This window comes from Podarcis liolepis (assembly GCF_965112155.1).
Source record: "Podarcis liolepis genome assembly, chromosome: 10".
NCBI classification, from domain to species: domain Eukaryota; kingdom Metazoa; phylum Chordata; class Lepidosauria; order Squamata; family Lacertidae; genus Podarcis; species Podarcis liolepis.
This window is the reverse complement of record NC_139562.1, coordinates 19224262-19242036: the sequence shown is the minus strand read 5'-3', so window position 1 is coordinate 19242036 and position 17775 is coordinate 19224262. Positions and strand designations below refer to the sequence as shown.

The 17775-nt window shown below is 43.9% G+C and overlaps 1 protein-coding gene across 3 annotated transcripts in view; it reads right to left on the bottom strand.

Moving 5' to 3' along the window:
- The window catches only part of NINJ2 (ninjurin 2), an 80365-nt gene that overhangs the window by 30138 nt on the left and 32452 nt on the right, over window positions 1-17775 (bottom strand). Inside the window, exon 1 of one of the 3 annotated variants that reach the window (XR_014516248.1) lies at window positions 16384-16708. Coding sequence is in view for 2 of the 3 variants with exons in the window: in XM_083461819.1 (XP_083317945.1) it covers window positions 16384-16416 (33 nt within the window). In the remaining variant the exon portion in view is untranslated. Of the gene's footprint in view, window positions 1-16383; window positions 16714-17775 lie in introns of those variants that run through there. The other 2 variants (XM_083461819.1, XM_083461818.1) reach the window with 2 other exon arrangements.

Genomic DNA, 17775 nt, shown 5'->3' with positions numbered 1-17775 from the left:
CCTGTATAAACCCCATTAGTTCTTTAAGTGAGCAGGGAATCAGAAATTAATTTTTTTTCTTAAAGGCCTAACTCCTCAAAACATTTTATTTGAAGTCCCAACTAGTTTCTGTTTGGAGGAGCATGCTTAATCCCCCTGAAGCCTGGCCTTCTAGTCTCAAACAGTACCACCCCACGGCCAGCAATTTCATGCTGGTGGAGAAATCCTGCCATGGGCAAATGCTTCCTCACTTTAACTTTGATGTAATGGGCTGTTCTCTCCACTTGTGATTCGCAGCAATTAGGGTGGGGTACAAATAATAAAATTATTATTAAAAACAGAGGCAGAGAGTAATGCAGGAAACTGATGGTATGTGGACAATTAATTGTGGCCTTCAATCTCATTGATTTAAATGGGCCTCAAAGTGCACTTAACCTACAGATTGCAGCTACCTATGTGGACGTTATTTTCACCACTTTAGTTACGTGCTGAGGATAACATCCCCATAATGCAATCAGCAGAAAGTTAAGCGTGCTTTAGTGCCTATTCATATTCGTGGAGCTGAAGGGCACAGCTCCCTCTCTCATCCCTTCTGCGACTTTTGCTGCGTGTGGATCAAGCTGTCTTGTTTGCTATTTGGACTAACCTTTTAAAATATTGCTAAATAGGCCAGGGATCCTCGTGGCTCGTACCTTCACTCAGAGAGGCCCCAAAGCCAATGAGAAAAGAACCAGCACAGGATAATGACGTATAGTGGTGGTGGGTTTTTTGTGGGGGTTTTTTAAAGATAAAGATTAAAAAGATAAACAAACCAGGGCGGGCTGGAGAGGGGGGTGTTTGTGTCCTGCCCTGATGTGTATGTTTATTTTGCCTGTGTCAGCTGACCTTGTTTTTCTGCCCCTTCATTCATGGTCTCTCTGCAGCTGTGCTGACTCATAGGCTTTCAACAGAAAAATGGTGCCACTCAATGCAAAGGACGCAGGCATCACCAGCTCCCATTACAGCAGTTACATAGTGATGTCTCTTCTTCAGCTGCACAGTATCATGCTCTCCTTCTCAATGCCAGCTGAATGGTGGAGCAGTGGTTCAACTGTTGGCCTGGGAGACCAGAATTCAAATCCTGCTTTGGCCAAGAAACACAAGGCTGGCCCAATACTAGATTAGCTTCTGCTATACACCAGTGGCAGGGAAGCTCAGGGTTCAAATGTGGCCCTCCACATCTCTCTATGAGGGTTCTTCCCAGGCCAAATCCCTCCTCACACCTCACCCTCTCTCCCCACACCTTCCTTATTTCACACTCTCATTGTGTTGCCTGGCAGGAATGTGTTGCTGAACTGTGATTAAAGCCTCTTGCTTGCCAGAATAGAGAGAAGGGTGTGTGCAGAGAACCCTCTGGCTTTTGTGTTGTGTTTTGTGAAGGCAGCTCTGTTTAGGGAAGCTTTTAATATCTGAAGGACTATTGTATTGTAGTATTTTGTTGGAAGCCGCCTAGAGTGGCTGGGGAAACCCAGCCAGATGGGCGGGGTAGAAATAATAAATTGTTGTTGCTGATGCTGTTGCTGAAATATAGCTGTACAAAAAGTAAGTGTTGCATCTGTTGCCCCGCCCATTTTCCCCTCTAGCCCCACCCACCGACAGAATGTGGTCCCTGGAAGGCTGTCCTCAGGAGTCCCCATGCCTGCCACAAATGTTTCCTTTAGGAAGTCCCACTGAACTCCACGGGACTTACTTCTGAGGAAAAACACAGAGGCTTGTGCTGAGAATTGGTTTGCTCTTCTGCTGCTTATGGAGACATAGATAATGAAGAAGTTGTTCCTCCCGCCCCACAAGAATGCAGTCATGATGGAGCCTGTTGTCACAAGATTCTTCAGCCTGATTGTCACCCTGGAGGCTAAATTAATCCCTAGAATAAATCTATTAGCTTCGGTGGGAGTTACATAATGGGTGGCTTTAACTCCTGATGGTAAGCAACCTGCTTTATTCAAATTTCAAGACAACTCAACAAACAAATTTACTCAAATTTCAAACCAGCCAACCCCTGGCAGTACAAAAGGTGCTTGATTCAAATTTCAAAGACACCAAGAAACAGACATTTTGAGATCTGTCCTGCACATTGTACAGAGAGACGGTTGCTTATGCATGGGTTAGAACTGAAATCTGGCCTCAGGATTTTGAAAACGATACTGGAAGGCCAGACAAGAGACCTCTTTACTTAAAAGAAAATAAAAATATTTCGTTTTCACAAATAAGAAAAGTCCCAAAGAAAACCAGAATGCCACCAGGGACCATCTATTGTCCCGGTTGCCCCCCCCCCCATCAAACAATACAGAACTTTATTTTCTCCTGCAAATATAACATTACTCTGTTTGGACTCTGACATACAAAAAGTATTTCAGATTAAAAAGCAGCAGCCTCAAACTCAAGCTGTGCAAAGGACCATACAGAAAAGAGACTGCATTATCTATGCAATAAGCAGAATTACTGTCTTCATTGCCCTGGTCAGGGGAAACCGATGGGCTGCCTGGAGAGGTGGAGTCGTTCTGAAACCTGAGAGGACATAATCACCCTGGAAAGCTTTCAGTTTTCCAGGCCTCAAATACCTCACCACTGGGGGCAGCAAAGCACAGATTTGGAGGCTCCAGTGGGGAAGAGAAGATAAATGTGAACTGTGTGCTTCACAACTGAAGTATTAAACAGGACCATCAAAAAAGGAGGGTCATAAATTCATGATCTGAAGTTACTTAGCTGTACCACTGCCTAGAACAGAGGTGAGAAATCTGGTTCTCCAGATGTTGTTGGAATTCATCTCCCATCAGTTGCAGCCAACATTGTCAACAATGAGGAGCAATGGGAGCTGTAGTTCAACAATATTTTGAGGTCCGACCTGGACAGTCCTGATAGCATATTTTAACACTCCTGCTGGATCATGTCCATGGCTGTATAAACTCTATACCAAAGAGAAGCCAAAGAATGCATCAGAGCTGAGCAGCAATGAGTAATAATTACATCGACAGCCTTATTTCTTATTCCAAACTTCACATTAAATTATAGCTTCTACAATACAGTTTGGTATGCATGAGAGGGGCAGAGCTATTTATATTTTTTATTCACAGCTATAAGGGAAAATGCTGCATATGTTAGCAAATCATTACTTTCCATCATGCCTGCAGGTGGTGGTAAATAAATTTATAGCATTATTTCTAATCTTTGTCGGGCTTTTGAAAAACCATCCTGACTTTGCACTTCAAAATCTTACTTAGGGGGTCTTTCTATGAAACTTTCAACATGGTATCAGAAGTTTAGTTGAGTTTTAAATGGTTTTATCTTTTGGTTATGGCTCTAGGCACCACAGCCTTCTACAAAGGTTGTCAACAGCATTCCCTGTTGCAACTCCATTATTTTGCTCAGTAACAGAGCAACCACTTTGTCAGCAAAAGGTCCTAAATTCAATCCCCAGCATCTCTAGGTAGGGCTAAGGAAGCTCCTGCCAATCAGTGTAGACTATACTGAGATACAGTGGTACCTTGGGTTACATACGCTTCAGGTTACAGACTCTGCTAACCAGAAATAGTACCTTGGGTTGAGAACTTTGCTTCAGGATGAGAACAGAAATCACACAGCAGCGGTGTGGCGGCAGCAGGCCCCATTAGCTAAAGTGGTGCTTCAGGTTAAGAACAGTTTCAGGTTAAGAATGGACCTCCGGAATGAATTAAGTATGTAACCAGAGGTACCACTGTAGATGGTCTGCTGCAGTAAAAGGCAGTTTCTTGCATTCCTACTCTATGTCTGTGCACACACCTACCTTTTTTTAAAGAAAAAAACCTTTCAGCATGTCCAATTTCTTGCACAAAGCATGCTACAGTTGATTTACAACCAGAAGACTAGCCATTCAAGTTCCCAACAATGTGTTTCACAATTTATTTCCCTAGCCAATGACTGGCTGATGTGGAAGTATGTTGACAATGACTGCATGATGCAGTTGAGCAGTGACAGATAATTGCTCAGCAGCAATACCATTAGCAAAATATAGCTCAATCAAAATGTCTGCATTCACTGTTGGTAGCCCACCAAGAGCATCCAAACAAAGACTTAAAATACTAAATTGCCCAAGTTCATTATTCTATCTAATCAAGCACTTGGAACAGCTTAATAAGCAATTGGCTCTAACTTAACAATGTCGAAGCTGAAGCCTTTTACAATTCTGAAGCATAGTTAAGAGAGTTTCCCACACCCTCCCATCATTGGCCTCAACTGATGGAAAGTTCAGCCTGATTAACGTAAGTAATAATCAGGTGTTGATGGTGACACCATCAGCTTCAGAGTGGAGATATCAAACAAACAAAAGTAGCACTGGCTGCTTAAAAAAGCAGCAGCAGTAGATAACTAAACCAGAGGCAAATACCAGAATGTTAGAGTTAGGGCCTGGAGAAAGATTCTGGTTTGGTTAAAACTACCAAATTCATGTTTCCTGAAACAATACAGGAACTGAAACACAGTTATCCTTTGAAAGTCACACTTCTCCAAATTTTGCAATGCAGTTCTCCAACTAAATAATGTCTACCAAAATGTGTATAAAAAGGAAAACTGCATGAGAATGTACATATTAATTTTAAAAAAAATTAAAAGCATTATATTAGGGAAAATTGCATGGAAAAATGTGTCTATCAGGAGAAATGCACACTAAATTGCTGATGAATTATCGTGAGGACTTACTTGTTTTTACGTGCAAAGGGATGCAGAAATGTGGAGAACTGAATTTAGGATTGGAAAAATAAGCTGATAGAAAATGTAACTGACAGATTTGCCTCTCATTGCACTGGGCAGTGGCCCACTCCCTTGGCGAACAGAGGGTGAGACTGGGCAGGGCAGTTGAGTAGCTACTTTGCAGTCTTTTATCTGAAGTAGTCCTCTATCTGAAAGGCTGTCTGCTCCAAGCCTGGTTTAAAGATATAGACCCATAAGAAGGGAGGGCAGCAAGGAATCAGGAGCATGGAAGTAGTCCACTTGTACAGCAGACTGGACAGGCACACAGCTCACCTGGTCACTGTCCCCACCATAGTGAGATGTACAGTATTGTGTTTCTATTTCAGTGATTCTCAATGGTGTGTGGAGCCACACTGGTGTGGCAGGAGTTGTGACTGAAGATTCAAGGACAGCCTCAGAATCATGTAAACGTTTCATTTGTGTTGATGAGGAGATAAGAGTTTGTCTCGAATTAGACCCAATATAAAGACCTGGCAAAAGCAAGCTGACACCTCTCACTGAGTTTGTATACATACTTAAGGTACCTATGTAAGAGGCTCGTTTATAATCGTAAGTTGGGAATGAGTCATGTTCTTATGTAGCTGCATTGTTTTATATTTTCTGGATGTCCCATGATCATATAATAAAGCAGTTGTGTTCTATGTTATAAATCAAACACTGCTAGGAGTTGTTTCTTTTTGTTTTCCAGTGTATTTTTTATCAATAAAAGGTTTGGTGTGGAGTGACTCGAGAGCAAAATTTTATCCTGAAAGTGTGACCCAGAGAAAAAAGTTTGAGAACCACTGTTCCATGTAAATTACAGTGACTATTTACAAATTTCCATCTATATAAATTAGCACAAGCAACTTTCCTGCAAATCTGTGTCCTATTTCTAATGATGCATTTCCTCATATCTGGCAATGGCTAAGTGGCCATCCTAGGGCTAGTGCAGAGCACAGTGGTGGCACATTCTGGATGGTGGCAAACTAGATGTTATGGAGCAGATAGAGGGGCAGGAAACAACATGGTACCATGGCAGTTCCGCATCTGCTTTCGTGTCTAATTCTACCCGCAGGTAAGCTCTGGATTAAGTATCTCTCAACTCATACTCTTGGCTCATACACAATACCTCTCTATTTCTCTCTCTATATATGCTCCAGTTGCTCCATGCAGAGTGACTATCTATAGGTTCCCTTTCTCCAATATGCAGAAAAATGCACCCCAGGGTAGTTATGATGAACGAGCAAAGGACAATTTAGAGGATAGGGGAGAAATATCACAGTTCAATTATAGAACAAAGATCAAGTTAGTGGCAACTTACAAAAAAATCCCTTCTGTGCATATTTTCATGCCTCAAGCTCTCTAGCATCACAATGTTAGGCTATTTGTGGAACACTTTCTAGCTCAGAGTATAGTCACAGCACTGTGCGAGTTGCAGAACAGACATAACTTTTGCTCCACATCTTAAATCACCATTATATTGGCAATATTATCTGGTCCTGGCTACAGAGTTTGGACAAGTTTCAGATACCACCTGGATATGTTCCCTTCCACTTCTTTCTCCCCTTTCCTTCTGTACTTACAGGTTATACAGATGACCTTTAGCTGTTGAAGTGCCCTCAACTGCACGGAACCTTTTGCAGAATATCCTTCAATCCTCCCGTGCAGAGGTGATAGGAGAACAACCCTTGCTGCCGAGTTATATGTGCTTATATGTTAAGTATACTTTTACAAAATAATTAGGACAGATATAACTCTGGAAAAGGGATGCTTACATAGTTGGATGAAAAATATAGTATTTAATTTAATAAATAAAAATGGAAGTCTTTTTAAGGGCTAGACAAGGATCGTGCACTGGAATGTTGCCCTAGGACACACTGAACCTAGGCAAGGCACAGGAGGTGGAAACGTTCTGCTGGTGGTTAGTGGTAACACAGCCATGACCCAATAGGCACCTACACCCACTACAAAAATACATTCTGTAGAGCACTTGCATTGGCAGTGGTGGATCTTGGGCTCTCAAATTTCAGTAGCACTCAGAGTGATGTTAAAATTCAACACACACACACACACACACACACACACTTCACACACTGCCTTCTACACCATTGTTGTGGCAACCCCAGCAGCTTGGCGCCCAGTGCAACCACACCAGTCACACTACCCTAAAACCGCCTCTGGAAGTGGTACACAGTGCTTTTTCTTCTAGAAAAATAGGTGATGTAAGGGACGCGGGTGGCGCTGTGGGTAAAACCTCAGCGCCTAGGGCTTGCCGATCGTATGGTCAGCGGTTTGAATCCCCGCGGCAGGGTGAGCTCCCGTCGTTCGGTCCCAGCTCCTGCCCACCTAGCAGTTCGAAAGCACCCCTAAGTGCAAGTAGATAAATAGGTACCGCTTTCTAGCGGGAAGGTAAACGGTGTTTCCATGTGCTGCGCTAGTGCTAGCTCGCCAGAGCAGCTTTGTCACGCTGGCCACGTGACCTGGAAGTGTCTGCGGACAGTGCTGGCCCCCGGCCTCTTAAGTGAGATGGGCGCACAACCCTAGAGTCGGACACGACTGGCCCGTATGGGCAGGGGTACCTTTATCTTTACCTTTTTACTCACCATGAAGTTCTTACAGTAAGTATCATACTTTTTAACAACAAAAAGAGGTGCCAGTACTGCGTACCCTTGAGGACCCCCTGAAGAGAGGGGGGGGGGAAGCACAGGTGGTACCTATGGGAAGAAGTGGAATATTATGAAGATGTCTGGATTCTTTAGAACAACAATGAGCATTCACCCTAATTTGATAACTGAGTGTTTATGTGTCTTCCGTTAATCACACTTTTCAGTGCTTTCCCACTGTCACACTTTCCTAAAAACAGAAAGTCCAGGTTTTTTTGCACTAGCACAACAGGGTGCTTTTATTCATTCTAACTACACACTTAAATTTCAGGCTGATTGGAATCTCCTGCTAGATAAGCAGTCCCAAAGTCCCCTTCCCTACTTCTCCAGTGCTAGAGGCCCAGTTCAAATCCTTCCACCCGGGATTGCTTTTAAAAAGGTAACAGGAGATCTGATCATGGGCCTCCCAGGCCACATGCTCTTTGACCCTAAAAGGCCTTGCTTAAGTCTAACAGCAGAGGGGCAGGGCTTCATCAGTCAGCAACCTCAGATGGTCACATTTCTAGGAAAACCACTAAAAGAGAGCAAAGGGCTCTGTTGCACTAGAAAGCATGCATTAGTTGACCATTTCCGCACATGCCAACAAATGTGCTTTCAAGGTAAAGATTTTGTAACCACTCAGAAACCACTTTTAAAGTCACAGAAGCAGAAAAATGGAAGTCTCTTTCTTTGGTTACCAAACCAAACCTACTTTCTTGTCAATGCCATGAAGGAAACGATATATATATATATATATGTGTGTGTGTGTGTGTGTGTGTGTGTGTATCTGTTCAGTGCTTTCAGTGCTTTCATCTTTTACTCTCTCTTTCTATGTATCTCTGCAGCCCTTTACATTCTGAATAAAGCCATGTGACAACAGGCCATGTGCATATTCTGCATCTAAATTTAGCAGCAAGAAGAACTGGATTCTATGACTTCTATAAATTATGCTAATTATGCTAATCTGCCTGCAATTTGATTATTTTACATAGTCTATTGGTTAGCCATGAGGCATGGCAAAAACTATGCAGGACAATCAAGACTGGGCCACAGCTATTGGAAAATCCCACAAGCCATCCTGACCTCTGAGGTTGACACTGCAATCCTATATAAAGCCTACTCAGAAGTAAGCCCTATTGAATTTTGTGGGATTTACTTCTTAGTAAGCAGCCTTAACCAAATACAGGCGGCAACTATTTTGTGCAGGGATTCTGTTCTTGGCCCCTGTGTGTGTCAACACAGCACACACAAGCCCACCCTGTTACGACTCCACTCTGCCCTCTTCCGGATCTAAAATGATCTGTGCATCAGCGGTCATGCATTAACTGGACATGCGCAAAATAGTTACCACCTGTACTCACTTTTAAGCTGACTTTCACAGCCTTAGGGACTAGAAACATGCAGAAATTTGCAGGATGCTGAATTCTGAGCCTAGTACCAATTCTGAACCTAGTTCCAAGCCTGCCTTTTCTTTGAAACAAGAGTGATGAACCTGAATCCCCACCTGATGTCACTCCAACTTCCATCAGTACCAGCCAGCTTGGCCAGCAGCCAGGGATGATGACAGCTCCAAACCAATAGCATTTGGTAGGCCCCATGTTCCCCATTCCCACTTTAAATCACAATGCCAATTACAAGCTAATTACAAGGCGAATTACAAGTTAAGATTCGGCTCTCGTGCATTACAAAATAGTGCACAAGTGTGTGCATTCACAGAGTACATGTGGTGGTGTCTCAGTTTCAGCTTAAGTGGAAGTTAACAAAGTGTCTTGCTACAGAAACTCTTCTTCCATGCTCAGGGTCAGCTCTAGACAACATACTGCTGAAGGCAGAGCAGCAAATGACAACCACCCCCTCCACTAATCAAGGTGCACACAGTACCCAAGGCCAATCAAGTTATTTTGGCACAAGGAAGTAAATCCTGCATCTGCCTCTTTGCCACTCCCTGTCAGTAAGAATGCAACTAAACATTTGTTGCCTTTTCATAATCATCTGTCTGAAGCGGAAACCTCCCTCTGCCTAATAGTAGAGCCAGCCCTGTCCATCATCGTCATATCCTCCCATCTCTTGACACGCAAAGGAAGCTATTATCGTGGCTTGATTCTATGCAGTGTCTTGGCTCATATGTGTACAACACTGGCAAAGAGTCACCACCATGTGGGGCAGTGGGGTCCAAGGAAAGATGAGCAAGTTTGATGGCACTTGTTCTGTTGGACCGATGCACAAAGGCAGAACATCTATCATCGCATTGTAGGATGAGTCAAAGGGTGTCGTTTGATAAATAACTGAAAACGAATGCACAAATTTCCAGCCAGAAATTACAATCATACCCATCTGGATTCTTGCAAATAATACAATAGTTTCTAAACAGTTTGTGAAAACAGCTTTCAGCTGTTGTGCTCCTACAAACTAGTCGCTAAGCTTTTATTCAATAGAAGGCAACGTTACTCACTTTGTGACCAGAAAAAGACGCTGCTTATTGATGAATAGGCTCACACACAACTACATAGGAAAATGAAAGCAACCACAAGATCAAACTAACAGGTGGAGTCTTAGCTCCAGGCAATATTTAACTCTACAATCACCAATTACTACACAAGTTGTTATTTCCTAGAAGGTACTTCCAGTATGTCAAAATAGGGTACTTAAATTATAAATGTACACTTCCTAGTTCCTGAAACTGATTAGTTCAATTTTCACATCAGGGACACAGTAAGATAAAAGCAAAATGATGAACAGCAGGGCAGCACTGAGAATGTTGCCAAAGGCATCATGGCTTAAAAAGGGAAAGTGGACTACAAACACATTACTTACTTACTTACTTACTTACTTACTTACTTACTTACTTACTTACTTAAATAAATAAATAAATAAATAAATGCACAAACAAAAGCACTCTATTTGTTTCACACAAGCTAAAACAACAACAACCAAAACAGAACAATAAAAGGAAGAAACATCCAGGGTTGGTTTCATTTCTGCTTTGGCCATGGAGAGGAACAAATGCTTCCAATTAATGTCATTTCAAATTTCAGACAGACGCTAGAGGTTTTGGTGTGATTGCATTTATGTCAGGTAACTGGCATCCATTGTAAACTTGATCAATAAATGTCATTTGTACTAGCAGTAGAAGTAGTAGTAGTAGTAGTAGTAGTAGTAGTAATACAATTTATATCCAGCCTTTCTGCACCACTGAGCCTCTTCGGCTTGTGGATCAGAAGGTCGGCGGTTTGAATCCCCGCGATGGGGTGAGCACCCATTGCTCTGTCCCAGCTTCTGTCAACTTAGCAGTTCAAAAGCACACTAGTGCAGGTAGATAAATAGGTACCGCTGCGGTGGGAAGGTAAACATTTCCATGCGCTCTGGTTTCTGTCACAATGTTCCGTTGCGCCAGAAGCAGTTTAGTCCTGCTGGCCATATGACCCGGAAAGCTGTCTGTGGACAAATGCTGGCGAGATGAGCGCCGCAACCCCATAGTTGCCTTTGACTGGACTTAACCGTCCAGGGGTCCTTTACCTTTTTACCTTTACCTAGTAGTACAATTTATATTCAGCCTTTCTGCACTTTCACTCTTCCGCAGGTGACTTACAGCATTCAAATAGCTTAAAAATGAAATCACATAAAAATTATGCTATGGATTGGTGAACGTACAATAAGGAGAAGTTGCAGCAGGGCCAAGAAACTCTAGGGGTTGGCAGTGGACCCCTTGAAGGGGTGTGGGCCTTGGCAGGTGCCCGATAACACCAGCTCCTGATGCTGGCCCTTCTAAGTGCAAAAAGCAAAGGTGTTTCTCTGTCCTTAGTTGGGTTAAAGGGAGAGCTGAAAGGTGCTTACTTCAAGCTCTGCTTTCAGCAGGGGTTGGCTGCACTACTGAGTTCCATATGACATCAAACATGAGTTCCATCATGTTTGATGTTAGGTATAGGGAAGGTGGGTGTGGTTTGAGTAAATGGCCTTGCAGGCCAAACTGGAGCCCATACTGGCCCTAATTACAACTGTGGGTCAAGTGTTCCCCACTCCTGGGTTAAACAGAAGAAATGGAAAGGCAGATCATTTCATTCATTCGTTCGTTTTTGTTTTTACAAAGCCGTCTTTATATTTTCCCCACATTACATCAGGGCTGAGGGAATGACTGGCTTGACTGGCCTGTGGGCCAGATCCGGACTACCAGACTTCTCCATCCAGCTTGCCAGGCCTCTCCTGTTAAGCCACACCCATGCTAGTTCTCTGTCTGGCCAGCTCACTGTTTATTTCTTTCCAAATACTGGGAAAAGCGGAGTCCTTTCTCAGCACCCGGTGATAGAAAGCAGGGAGTTGGTGATCCAGTAAGAACAGTTTGCAGCATTTCCTCTCTGTACACTGAGAGGCAGGAGCTTCTCAGTGCACAGAGATGCAATTCAGTGAGAGAATAAGAGTGAGAAGGCGGAGGAGAAATAGAGGACAGGAAACAGTCTTTATTAAGTGTGTGTGTCAAGTGTGTCTGTGTGCTAAGTGTGTGTGTGCCTTTGTTAAGTGTGTGCATATGCTGAGCCCCACCCACTTTTAGTCCAGACCAACCCACTCTTGGAATGCAGCCCCCCCATAGCTTTCCACCCCAGTAATGCAGCCCTTGGCCACCCCAAAAGAGCCTCTACCTCTGCATTACACAGACAAACATGCGTGGGCAAGACTGCTAGCTACACTTTGCCTGAAAGAGTCACTTTTCTGCGTTTATTTGCAGGGAAATAAGCAATGGCTCTTTTCTTCGTTCTCTCCCTTAGGGAGAGGTGGCAAGCCTCTAAATGCTGGCTTTTAAGTTGTTGAAGGAGGTGGTTGAGACATTGGGGGTTGGCCTGGGCCTTCCTCCAGTTTCTACTTCTCAGCTCTGTTTCCTCACAACATTTTCTGACTCACAGCTTCTCTCAATTCCAATTCAGGCTTCCTTGGAGGCAGCAATGCTTCAAAATACCAGTTGCTGTAAACCACAGGAGGGGAGAGTGCTCTTGTGCTCAAATCCTGCTGTTGGGTTTCCTGCAGGCATCTGATTAGCCACTGTGAGAACAGGATGCTGGACTAGAGGGGCCAGTGGTCTGATCCAGCAGGCTCTTCTTATATTCCTTCACATGAGGGTATTCAGCAGGTTTCTGGGTCTGAGCTCTCTTTCATGCCCCAAGAAGTACTGAGCACCAATTTTTGGAACCATCCTTTCTGCCTTATGGCAGAAAGGGGGTATTGTCCAACAGAAGACAGTCAGATCTGCTTAAAGCCAAAGTGAATTACCGTATTTTTCGCTCTATAACACGCAGATTTTTTCTCCTAAAAAGGAAGGGGAAATGTCTGTGCGTGTTATGCAGCGAATGTGTGGTCCCTGTAGCCGAAAAATAAGGCAAAAATCAAACCGCGCTTCAGGGAGAAGGGAAGCCTGAAGAGAGGAAGTGGCAGCTTCCCTGCATTCTGCCTCAGGGTCTTACTGCCCACCCTGCTCTGTTTCGTTGCTGTGTTTGCTCAAACGGAACAAAGAGCAGGGAAAGCCCCTCCCCTCCAGGCAAGTAGAGAGGAAAGCAGAGCGTCGCTCTATCCTGTCCCTGCTCCGGAGGGAACAATGTTTGTGAAGGGAAGAGAGATTACAGGTTCGGCTTAAAATTCTGATTTGACTTCCTGCTTTTTGTTTTTGGAGACACACAGCATTCAAATATGCTTTCTTCCATTTAAAAGGATGAAATCCTTAAACAGTGGCTGGCTTGTGTGGGTGGGTGGGGGGAAACTTTTGCCTTCCTTTCCTCACGTTATAGCCCTCTCCTGCATTCTTAGCCTTCTGTGTTTTTCCTTCCCTCCCCACTTAAAATGTGGTTACAAAGCATGGATCCACATGGATCCTCAGGATCTTTGCATTGGGTCACCCCAAATTCACCATCAGAGCACACAGCATGTCCATGGCTACAGCCTGTCCCCCCCCAAAAAAATCACGCACCCACTGTTGCCTGGGGCTGCAATGGTGCAAAAACGTGGTTACAAAGCATGGATCCACAGGGATTCTCAGGATTTTTGCATTGGGTCACCCCAAATTCACCACCAGAGCACATAGCATGTCCATGGCTACAGCCTGCCCCCCCCCCAAAATCACGCACCCACTGTTGCCTGGGGCTGCAATGGTGCAAAAACGTGGTTACAAAGCATGGATCCACAGGGATTCTCAGGATTTTTGCATTGGGTCACCCCAAATTCACCATCAGATCACATGTCTGTGGCCACAGCATGAATCACAAAAATGATACGTCCACTGTTTCATTCAGAATATTTTTTCCCTTGTTTTCCTCCTCTAAAAACGATGTGCGTGTTATGGTCAGGTGCGTGTTATAGAGCGAAAAATACGGTAACTCAGATCTATTCAGGTCCAGCACCAGATTACAGGGGTTCCCCAGAATGATCCAGTTGATGAGGTGTCCCCACAATTGTCCTCTTTGCAGTGACAGTGCCCCTTATTCCCACTTCTCTGTCCCTGCCACCGTTACTTTGAAAAACAAACAGCTTTATTGTCATTGCAACAGTGACAGCAGCAGCTGCTTCTCTGCCACCTCTTCCACATCTGGTCTCTGAGAAGGAATCAAAGAGGGGTCCTTCTTCAGAGACAGGTATTCTGTGGGAGCCGACCAGGAGAATGCCTAGGCTGCTGCCCAAGTTTATTTTAAAGGCTTATTTAAAAAGTATTTGTAGTTTCCATAGTAAATCACACAGTGCAGGTGTTTTCCTGACCACCTTTGATTCAGTTCATGCTTTTCGAAACAATACGTGAACACAGCCATCTTTTAAAGTCACACTTCTCCAAATTTGGCAATGCAATTCCCCAACCATGTAACGTGGACAAAAATGCACACACAAGAATAAAATGTGCATATTAATGAAAACATCATTAAAAAAAGTATATTAGAATATAGTTGCACTGAAATATTGATAATTTACATAATAATTTTTTAAAAAATTGCAGACTATGTTAAAATATGGATAACTGAATTGGGAAAATGCAGACGTGAGAGAAACTGAAACCGAGAGTCACCATCCCTGGTGCAACATCTCCCCTCATTTCTGGTACTAGAATGCTATAATACAAACAGTTTTAGGAATCCACAACAAATATTTTGAAAGTTCCCATCTTTTGGCATGCTAGCAAGTCAGATATTTTCATGCACTGCCAATTATAGGAGGTTGCTGAAACAATGTTATCAGTATGCATGGCTAGAAAGACTAGGACAGGGAAATTAATAAAGGACTTCACAAGAAAAGGTGGGCTTCGAAGGAGGCAAGAGGGGTGAACATAAAAACCATGCTGGATTAAATTAAAGCCTTATCTAGTCTAGCATCCTATTTCCCACAGTGACCAACAAAATGCCTTAGTAGATCAGGGGTAACCAACACAGTTCCCTCCAGATGTAGACTACAACTACAATAGTCCCTCATAATTGGTAACGCTGAGCGATAATGGGAGTTGTAGTCCAAAACATCTGGAGGGCACCATGTTGGCAATCTCTGATTTAGATGTTCTGATAGGGGCTTCAATGATTTGCTGGCTCTAGCTCCTTCAACCATTCCTCACAAGGCTTGGTTTCCAGACCCTTTGTCATCTTGGTTACCCTCCTCTGAACACGTTCTAGCTTGTCAACATCCTTCTTAAATTGTGGTGCCCAGAATTGGACACAGTATTCCAGATGTGGTCGAACCAAGGCAGAATAGAGTGGTACTATTACTTCCCTTGAACTGGACACTAGACTTCCATTGATGCAGCCTAGAAGAGCATTAGCTTTTTTTGCTGCTGCGTCACATAGTTGACTCATGTTCAACTTGCAGTCCACCAAGACTACTAGATCCTTTTCACATGTACTGCTAGTAAGCCAGGTGTCCCCCATCCTATATTTGTGCATCTTGTTCTTCCTGCTTAAGTGCAGAACTTTAGATTTCTGTCTTTGTTATCTTGGGCCCAGCTCGTTAAAGTCATGTTGAAATCTGATTCTGTCTTCTGCAGCCTTAGCTACCCCTCCCAGTTTGGAATCATCTGCAAATTTGATGTGCACCCCCTCAATCCCTTCATCCAAGTTGTTTACAAAGATTTTGAACGATGGGCCCTGAAAAACTGGCCACGTTTTTCCAGGATGATGAGGAACCATTAATGAGTACTCTTTGGGTTTGGTCAGATTATTTATCCCTGTCTCTTTTTACATTAAGTTGCATTAAAACAAAATATTATTTCCTTGTGCTCCCTTAGTGTCCTTTCTCGTTCTGGGATTGCATTAACAAGGAAGAGTGGGTTATAACTATGGCAAATAAATAAACAAGATATAAAATACCTCAACATCTGTTAAGTCTTGCTATGTGGTCAACTTTAAACTTTAAAAACTCTTAAAACTCAACTCTCTCCTTTGCTTTGGCGGGGTTTATTTTAAATAAAATGCAATCCATCTGCAATAAGCAGCCCTTTCAAGAGACACCCGAGTTCTAGGAAGCGCCTCTCCTCAGCAAACAAACTCTGAGGAGCAGAAAAAGAGGAGCCTGAGAGGGCTGGATCAAGAGGTTTTGTTTCTCTAGGAACCCCAGGTAGGAATTTGGGTCCAGGGCTGACTCGCTTCGGTGTTGCAGTGTTTATTTCTTTTTCCCCTCATGCCTCGGGTTGGGAACATTTTCTAATCAAGCACAGAAGGGCTCTGTGAGGAAGGACAGAGAGAGATGGAATAACTTTCCCCAGCTTGTCAAACAGGCACGCTTGCCTCTCTCAAGAAAAGCTCTTTCTAAGCCGCTCTCCTTGTCTGGGACTCTCCTCCTTATCAGAAAAGCTTATCAGTCCTTTGATGGGCCCTGTTGGGATCTGGCTCCTGTGAACAGCCCAGAAAGTGACAGAGAGCATGAAGGAAGTGAGAGGAGATATATCCAGAAAGAGACTTCAAAGAAAGGCAGAGGGTGAAATAAAAAAGAGACAAAGAAGTGACTGACAAGCATTAGGCCTCACTCACCAGCCCCCAACCCCTCCTTGATATGCCCAAAATGGACTCACATGAAGGTTGATCATTTCTCCTTCCGATCCCATCTCTTTTTTTTCTTTTTTTCTTCCCAGGTTTTCTTTTCAATCCTCTCAGCCCGGACAAGAGACCAAGTCTCTGCAGCTTTCTGGAGTCTCCCAGTGCCTTTGCTGGGTGGGAGGGAAAGCACAGCTGCTGGAACAGACCTGCTATTCATCTGCATGATGTGGGACTCTGGCCTGGGCTTCAGCTTTTGAGGGCAGGGGGAGGAGGAGAGGAGAAGGGGTGGTGGTGGTGGAAAAAGTGGGCACACGGATCCTTTATTGTCTCTTAAGATGCTGAATGGCCCTCCTGTCATCATAGCCATGACTACATGTCTCCTTAGCTTCTGGGCCCAGCTGAGCCCTGTGAGGTCACTTGCGCTGCGATGCCGTTGTGCACACAATGTACCAAGAGGCTCAAGGCACAGACCATGACAGTTTTCGGCACACATCCTAAATGCCACCGGCTGTTACAGACCCCTTGTGTGGAGATGGCTTCTATCACGTATGGCTGTTGACACAGTTACTGAGACTCTGTCACGCTCCTTGTTGACTAAGAAAAAAAAAAGTCACATGTAGCTTATGAAGCCCTTTCCAGTCCATATGATTATACTTTGGGGCTATTTCCAACACACCCAAATTTGGTTTGGGAATTTGCAATTAGAGTCCCCAGGTGCCAAGCTGAAAGTCATGGCCAAGAATGCAGCTCTGCTAAAGTATCTCTTTAAAAAACACTCTTCCACCACCTGCAGTAGGAAGCAGGGATTTAGTTTTGCCCCAGAGCAGGTGGTGAAAAGAGTAGCAGGCCCAGAGGCTCAACAGCAGAGTGTTTGAAGCTTGGAGATGGTGCTCATTGGAAAAGCACCTGCGGTGCATGCAGAGGGTCCTGGGTTCACTCTCCAGCAGCTCCAGGTAAGTCTTGCAAAGATCTGTCTGAAACCCTGGAAGTGCAGATTAGGCGATACAGAGCTAAACTGAACCTATGGTCTGACTCAATATAAGGCAGCTTCCCATGTTCCTAGGGATGCTTACATATTATATTCAAGTTGTGTACAATCTGTGTACCTGTGTACAAATTAGTTGAGCTGGACCTCCTTTCACACAAACACTCATCCATGTGTATAGACAGCTTGCAGTTGTGTTCAGTGCAACATTTGAACAAGCCGACAGAGTCAGACCATTGGTCCACCTAGCCTAGTATTGATCTTTTCAGAGTCAAAAGCAGATGTCTTTCCCCCAGCCTTGCTTCCTGAGCTTATTTTAATTGGAAATACCAAGACTACTTGCAAGGAAAGCATGGGTTCTCTCAAGGAGAGATGCAGCGTCCTTTGCCACTTCAGTCCTTTTCAGTCATTGCATTTCCTGAATTTACAACCCCACACCTTC